Here is an 8,504-nt window from a genome sequence, read left to right as displayed (position 1 = left end):
ATATTTGATGGGCTGTTTGTCTAGATGATCTGGAGCCAATTTGGTCTCACTGGCTGAAATGCCCTAGGAGGAGTTCATTCAAATAGCAGGCCTGAAAATGGCAAAAATTGACAAAAATTGACACTTTCAATTGAAGATGCTGGACTTCCTGTAGGGTTTCCAGTATGGCTCCAAGAGACTTTTTTGTACGTCTTAGGATGTTACATGAGTGTGCAGAATTTCAGAGCTGTAGATATAATGTAGCTCTGGGGCTAGCTAAAAAACATGCTATTTTATGATATTTCAAGCTGCCAGTAGGTGGCGCTGTAACATTTATGGACTTTATGCATATCAATGTGTTCAGGGCAGGAGGCTTATCAAATTGATGAGGATTTCGTAAGGAATGGTGAAAGATAGTTTCATGCATTTCAGAGCAAAACTAATATTGTGGACGTCATACAAATTTTCATTTGCTTCTGTAGGGGGCGCTATTGCGCCTACAGTCTTGAATCTGTAGTTATGGATTCAGCCTGGGTGTGTACATGAGTGATTAAATTTTCAGCCTGATCAGACAAAGCATGTGCGAACAAGTGCACAAACAATTTTGGTGGTGAGGGAGAAAAACGAAGGCCAACTTCAATGGCCTGGTGTGATAAGGCCATTTAATATTTTGTAAAGATTTCCACAATATTTGATGGGCTCCTTGTCTAGATGATGTGGAGCAAATTTGGTCTCACTGGGTCAAATGCCCTAGGACAAGTTCGTTCAAATAGCAGGCGTGGAAATCGCAAAAATTGACACCTTCAATTGAAGATGGCCGACTTCCTGTAGGGTTTGGGGTATGGGTCCAAGAGACTTTTTTGTACGTCTTAGGATGTTACATGAGCCTGTACATTTTCATACATGTAGATAAAACGTAGCTCCGGGGCTACTCAAAAAACTTGCTATTTTAAGATATTCCGAGCTGCCACTAGGCGGCGCTCTACCGTTTATGGACTTTTTGCATATGAGTGTGTTCAGGACAGGGTGCTTATCACACCACTGAAGTTTGAGCCAGATTGGGCAAGTTGGGTTTGAGTTACAGCCATTTTTGTGTTCATGGCGAATCATCGAACTTTGCCGTCCCATAAGGGTCACGCCCTTTTGTCAAAAACTCACAGTTTTGAAAACACAGTAAGTCCAACTTCTTAAGGCTTTCCAGGTGAAATTTGAGATGGTTCTGCTAAACCACCTTGGAGCTGGACCTCCAAGTGTAAAATATGACATTTCCTGTTCCCACTAGGTGGCGCTGCGACTGATATTAAATATTGTCATATGTATGTGTTCAGGGGGGCACCCTCATCCTACTGGAGAAGTTTGATGCACATTGGATCATGTAGGTATGAATGAGAGGCAATCAAAATTTCATGGCGAATGATCAAAGTTCAAAGGGGCATAAGGACCCCTCCCCCTTGGCAAAAACTCACCATTTTCGAGATTTAGATTCCCCTGGGGGTGTAGGTTAGACAAACCAAATATGAAGATGATAACGTCTAAAACCTCTGAGTTATTAGAAAAAGTGTGAGGGCTGCAAATCGCCAAATTTGCATAATTAATTAAAAATGGCGGACTTCCTGTTGGGTTTAGGGCATGGCTCCAAGAGGATTTTTTGTGCGCCTGGACATGATATACATGTGTATGAAGTTTCATTCATGTACGTGAAACACAGCGGTGGGGCTCCAGTTTAGGGGGCGCTAGCGAGCCATTTGGGCGCGCCCTTGCCCGAGCCCATTAAAATACTTAAATTTTCACCAGGTGTGACGCATGTGCCAAGTTTCATGAGTTTTTGAATATGATAAAGCCCCCAAAAAGCCAATTCATTTGCCTGAATAATAATAAAAATAATAATAATAAAAATAATAAAAATAATAAACGAAGCAATTACAATAGGGCCTTCGCACAGTTCGTGCTCGGGCCCTAATGATTGTCAGCACATCAGTGTGCATCCTATGTCTGAATGCATGAGTGAGTAAGTACCAAAACACTTTGTCAGCCAAGCAGCCTCCAAGAGGATCAAAAAGGAGTCTCCCGTAGGTTCAGGCAGGGCTGCTTTATAGAGCACCTCAGCTCGACATGCTCAGGTGTGCTGCATCTGAAATTGGGTGGGCTCCACCCAGTAGTTACCTGAAAAAAAGTAGACACCAGCAATAAGAAAACAAGGCCAGCCCAGTGGCCCTCACAGTTGTGTTTTTCATTATTTTAACAATTTTTCAGTTTGCATTTTATTATATGTATTTTTAACACTGATTTTTGTGATATAAAAACAAACCTGATTACTGTAATTCATATTATGAGCTGTCTCATGAGTAAGGTTAACTTACCTCTGGGGCTGATCTGGCTGCTAAATCAGACTAACCATGACTGGATTCATGAAGTGTAGATAACTTACAGCTAGCTGGTTGACGTCAGCCTGCTTGCTTGAAAACATTATTGCAGGCAAAAAGCCGTCTGAGTGGATGCTTTTGGTATCCAAACTGAAGGGACTAGCAGCCTGTTGCCAAAAAACCCTACAATCTGTCCCCATACTTTTAGCTTCATCTATGAAGATAACGGAGTTTGACAGGAATAATATTGTATTTTTGCCACAACAAGGTGATTCCCAAAAACTTGGGATATCTCAGCATGTTGTCCAGTGCCTTCTTAAAAAAATGAGGAAACTGGACAAGTGGAGGAGGAACGAAGAAGTGTCAGGCCTAAAGAACAGTATCTGAAAGTCCTATTATTAAGAAATAGAACAAATTCCAGCAAAGACACAGCAAACCTTGCATTTTATCAAATTATTTTTAAGCCTAGCATTTGCTTATCTTCTTCCAGTTTTTAACTGACTGAACACAAATTGGAACACATGAAAACACACTGTTTTTTGCTGCCTATCTTTCTATTCTTTTAAATATGCTGACAGCCTCCTGCCGCCTGTTGCGCTCTCTATGGACATCTTTACCTTTCTGCACTCATTCATGGCTGAAGAACTGTAAACTATTATCACCATGGATGGATCTTTGGTTCCACATATTTTTAACAATATTCCCAGGGGACAGTACACATCTTCAAACTTCTTTGTAACATTTTAAAAAACTATCAGCATAATATCATGCAAAGAGCTGCTGGCTGGCTGAAGGAGGCGGCACTTCGGACAGGCTCCGCTGGCAGGCTCCCACGCCTCATTCCAGATTTTGCCACTGGAAAATCAAATGTTGGAATAAAAGAACAGCAAAATCAGGTTGGGAGTTACTTTATGCACACAGAGGCTTTGCTTAAGCCAAGTAGTAGGCTATAAAAATAAATACATTTACTTGAATGAAATAATGATTTAAATTTTATGGCTCTTTCCCACTTCCTCGGACTGAAATGGTGCACTCATTAGTACTTATATGACAGCTTTAGTTCCTGCTTTTCAGTTGAACTTTTCTTAATGTCCTTTCTGTGAAGTTAAAACAAAGTTTCTCCAAATGTGATTTTTTTTGATAATTATAAAGGTTGAAGTGTTCTGCAGTATGCTGAGAAATTCTGCTTCCTCACTGATTTTCTCTTAAATGCATCAACGAGACAAAAAGAGGATATTTTCCTGATCTCTTTGTTTCCACTTTTTAGAGATGCACTGTTCTTAGTAGTATACCGCATACCCGTATACCCGTTGGCCCTTGGTTTTTATAGAAAAACCGCAGAACTCCCGATTGGATTAAAAATATCAGACTATGCTCAAACTATGCAACCCTCGTGAACAGCCCTACATCAACGATTCTCCTCTGCTGAAGGCAAAAGCAAGAATTTCATGGTTATCATAACCTTCTGCATAAGCTCAGTGCGATGAGCAGTATATTGTTTTTCCATGTTAAAGCATGGAGTGTCGGCAGGGTGATCAGCTGACATGGAGTTTTTGTTAGTTTGGAATCACTGTTACAAACTATTTACTATTAAGAATATGGCTTATATGCTACAGTTTTTGAGGTGGGCAGCTGAATGTATCCTGACACTATCTACTAACCCTAACTTAATAAAATATCTATTACTAATGTGATTTTTAATTAAAGTAGGTTTTTATCTTGGAGTAAACATTAAATTGACCCAATAACTTTAATAAGCTGCACTGACTCAAAAGTCTGAAGTTCTGTCTCTGTGCTCACAGTTTCTGAAACATAATGAGTGTCTCTGAAAAACAAGCTATGCAGCTAACGCTGTTTACCCCCTAAGACATCCAAAGTACTGATTATTTCCCTTCATGTCACAGATACATTAAATGCTGATGCTTCGTTCAGATGTAACTGATAAAAAGAGTGCAATAAATCCTTGGTGTTTGTTGTAGATATAATAACAAAATGAGTGTACACAGCAGGCTTTAATTGTGTTTTTTACCAGAGGTCGGCATAAAATATGTCTGGTGATTCAATAAAAGTGTCTATCTTTTAAAATATCTTTTATTCATATATCCCACTGTCCCTAGTAATCTTCTCCTCCACCTAATCCATGAACCTACTCTCAGGTCCTCCACACTCCATGCTCAACACATGTCCAAACCATCTCAGCCTCTCTAACTTTTGTCTCCAATCCAGGTCGCTCCCAAAGAAAGACCATAACCTCTTCACCTCTGACCTCAGCCTATTAGGACTGTGCTGCCCAGTCTATGTGTTGCAGGGTCCCAGTCTCCCCAAACTGATGTGTGCAGGTTAGCATTTGTCCACTATGATGAACTTCACATGAAATTTGTATGAACAATTCTCTCAGTAAACAGGGGTAAAGCGGGGACTTTACAGAAAGTGAAGAAGGCTTTAATGCACTGAAGAAGATTTGCTGAGAAAGATAAAGACAGACTTCAAAGTGTGGAACCCTCCCTGATACCGGTACCCACACCCAGCACAGCAGGGACCAAGGTGTTAAAGGGAAGGAGAGACTGCCACACCTTACTCCCCTTATACTCGCTCCTCTTCAGTAGCGCTAGCTAAGCTGTTTATGTCCCACGAGCACAGTTTACGGTAGTGATGAGAGTTTGAAAGCTTCGACACGTGCTTCGAACCCTGGGCTTCCAATTCCATAGAAGCACTGCTTCGAAGCTTGCTTCAGAGCGTTCTCGGAATGAATCACGTGACTGGTTCAGGTGATTCGCTGGTTACGAGTGAAGGAGCGAGAGCGAGACAGTCAGCCAGGTTCGTACTCGTTGTTACGGCCAACAGTTACTGCTGAGTTATGAATTAAAGACAACCTTTGCTGGCTCATCCTGTCATATCAAGATTAACGCAAAAGCGGAAGTTACACAAGCACACACAGTTAATGCCATATTTCCCCTGCACTCTGCTCAATAACACAACACACACATCCATCCATCTTTATTTGTAAATAGAACCTGATATCATGATATTCGGTCATAACGTGTGCGCCTCAAACAATGCAAAGGTGCTTCAGATCATTGAGGTGTGTGAGCGTGTGCATGCAGGTGTGTAGATGAAAACACTGCACTTTTCCAGGAGAGGACGCTATAATTGAAGCGTCGAGTAATGAAGCTATTTTCAAAACAATTGTTTAAGTGGTTCAGTGCTTCACAAAAGCTTCATTTTCTCATCACTAGTTTACGGACTCGGTCCGGCCCGGTCTTTAAGTCCAACTCATTTCTGGGTCCAAAATGGCCCTAAATAAACAGCAATAACATAACCAATGACTGTTCACTATTAAAGAAGATTGTAACATACCATATCAACTGCAGCCATTTCCGCTTCTCTTTCTCATCGGTAAAATCACAGCTGAGTGTGTGTTTTTTTCGAGTGGGATCGGTTAAAACAACCAGGGACGCGGGATTGCGGCATATTGATCACGTGACAGTTCGGACCCGGAAATGGAATTATACTGCCTTACTTCCCACCTCTTAACGTGAACCGAGTGTGCGTAGCACGTGCGCGTACGCGTGCGCACGCACGTGTGTGACGTGAGTTCAGTTTAAAATGCCTTTGATCTTTGACTTCAAATACATGGAATGTGCGCGTGCCTTTGATCTAAACCGTTAAATACACCACAGAAGTCTCGAGTGCTGCAAAGATTTTTCTTTTTGTGGCAGAAAGAATCAAATCCTTGGAGCTAACCGAAATTTATACAAAACTGACTGCATTGCTGGAAAAGGTGGAATATTACAGAAAACTTCAATTCAAGCAGCAAACTACACAAACAGAATAAGGTAAGAAAAAAAAAAAAATCAAGTTGAGCATTTTGTGATCTGTATTTTGATAAATTTGTTTTATTCTTAATGAGCAGTTCTTTGGTATCCCGAGGACATGATAAAAATAACATTCAGAACATTGCTGTATGTTAATATCTAACATTGAATTGTTAATATAATGTTAATATATTGCATATATGTATATTATCTGATCTATTTGGATGCAGACAGCTTTTCAATTTGGTTAACAGTGATTAATTTTAAAGTCCCATCACAGAACTTTTTGTTGCTGTGTCATAAATATCTAAAAATCTGATTGTCTTTCTAGATGCCTGGAGAAATGGGAACAGTGGATTGCTGTTATTTAAAGTTGCCTGAAGTGACCCCAGAATTCGTTGCAAAAGTCATCACCCACTATGTGCGAGATATTTCACACGAGTAAGTCACAAGTTTAAAGTCATCAAGCAAACAAGCAGCAGAAATTATCACTAAATATACACGTGCATATGCTGTTTTTGCTTAACCATATTTGTCTTTTTTTTTTTTTTTTTGCCTTTCAGTGAGTGGACGTCTTTTGCCAATAATATTACTGGACCAAAAGTTTTCCTTGCGCTGTTCGACATGTGCTGTGGCGTTATAAGGGAAATTAGCGCCCTGGTCCGGAAGTTTGTGGAGCCTCAGCTTCTCGCCTCGGGCCACAATCATTTAATTGGCGAGCCTGGGTGCAGATACTGCAGAGTGCCAGAGAAGAGTATTCAAGCTTGCTTCAGAAACAGCCTTTTTCACTATTTTCGTGAAGCCCTGGATGTAGCACAGGAAAGTTCCTACATCTTGGATCAAATAGTGATAATGTTTTCAGAAGCCATTACTCAAAAAGTAAACTCGTCGCTGGCTCAGTTCACAGGGTCAGTAGACATTTTTGGCTCGCCGGCAGTAGAATGTGTTTTAGACATGATCAGTAAAGTAGAAGACATTTTTAAATACATTCTGAAAGCCCGTAAAACAAACAAGGACGAGTCATGTGACAACCTGGCATGCCCGGAAAAAGTTGAGCAGGACAGCACAGAAGAGAGCGCATCCTGCATGAATAATTTGAAGCCTGCGCCAGCCCCACAGCATTTTGATTACTCAGCACTTTTGCTGTCTCCTGATCACCTAATCAATGAGACCTTTCTCAGTGTGCTTCTTGGGAAGTTAGTTGACCACATTGCTGTAAAAACCAGAACATCCACAGCAAACGTGGATCTCGCTCAGTTAGTGTGTGGTGTAAGAAAGAGGACTAGGGGCGTGCTGAACTTTGCTCCCCCTCAAAGTGTTGGCAGCCTGCACATCTCCATGTACAAAGAGCTGTGCTGGAAATTTAGATCTAAATACACGCTGCAGGCTGCCATGGAATCAGGAGATGAAGTATTTGATTTTGCCGTTTCAGAGACTTTAAAATCACAGCTGGAAAAATTTAAGGACTTTGAGAAAAAACTGAACAGTTTCAAGCCTGAGAGTCGCACAGCAGAACCTGACAGGGAAGAAAGGAGCAAACAAACAAAGCCTTCACCTTCAAATAGATCTCTGACCAGAATGCTCAGGAAGACGCTTTCACGCTGGGTTTCTAATGTTAGGAATTTTTTTTAAAGAGACATACTGTGAAGGTGTAACCATCTTTTCCAAAAAAAGTTGATTTGCAGCTATTTTAAACAAATGCACAGAGATAATGATTATAGGACACAATCTAATCTGTAGCTAAAAAAAACCTATAAACCCCCCCCCCAACCAGTCGCGGCAGATGACTGCCCCTCCCTGAGCCTGGTTCTGCCGAAGGTTTCTTCCTGTTTAAAGGGAGTTTTTCCTTCCCACTGTCGCCAAGTGCTCGCTCATAGGGGGTCATTTTGATTGTTGGGGTTTTTCCTCTTATATTTTTGGGTCCTTTGCCTGCCAATATAAAGGTTTGATTTGATGCTATATACTGTATACTGTACCAGTGACTGGTACAGTATATACAGCATCAAATTGAATTATAAGCACTGTTGTGTTTCTGTGTTGCTCACTGGAGGAAGGTTGAGGGGTATTTTACTTCCTCAGCCTCTCTCTGGTGTGCAGTTTGCATGTTCCCCCCATGTTCCTGGGTTTCTTCCATGAAACTGTAAATTTTTCAAAAATAAATTGGAAATTAATTGCAAATTTAATTTCAATGTGCTTTTTTTTCTTTTACTATTTTATTAGTGTTTAAGCTGCTGTATGTTTTACATAGTGTCAGAAGAGGCTTAATCAAATTTGATTCATTTGCACCAACTCAGCTAAGACTCAAGGTGCTCACTCCACTTAAACATGTTGGTAGATAGTTTTTCAT

The 8,504-nt window shown here is 40.8% G+C and overlaps 1 protein-coding gene across 1 annotated transcript; it reads left to right on the top strand.

Moving 5' to 3' along the window:
* Positions 1-5,967: 5,967 nt before the first annotated feature.
* Positions 5,968-8,275, top strand: LOC115780908 (uncharacterized). Its single transcript, XM_030730344.1, has 3 exons — positions 5,968-6,178; positions 6,489-6,598; positions 6,721-8,275. The coding sequence occupies exons 2-3, from the start codon at positions 6,489-6,491 to the stop codon at positions 7,787-7,789; spliced, it is 1,179 nt and encodes a 392-aa protein (XP_030586204.1). The 5' UTR covers positions 5,968-6,178; the 3' UTR covers positions 7,790-8,275.
* The last annotated feature ends 229 nt before the right edge of the window (positions 8,276-8,504 follow it).

The sequence above is a fragment of the Archocentrus centrarchus genome, chromosome 5 (genome assembly GCF_007364275.1).
Source record: "Archocentrus centrarchus isolate MPI-CPG fArcCen1 chromosome 5, fArcCen1, whole genome shotgun sequence".
NCBI lineage: Eukaryota > Metazoa > Chordata > Actinopteri > Cichliformes > Cichlidae > Archocentrus > Archocentrus centrarchus.
This window is presented reverse-complemented; position numbering and strand designations above follow the sequence as displayed.

Coding starts and splice junctions, on each gene's coding strand:
- LOC115780908 (XM_030730344.1), top strand. CDS start 6,489: ATGCCTGGAGAAATGGGAACAGTGGATTGCTGTTATTTAAAGTTGCCT. Junction 6,599..6,720: donor GTGCGAGATATTTCACACGA/GTAAGTCACAAG, acceptor TTTGCCTTTCAG/TGAGTGGACGTCTTTTGCCA.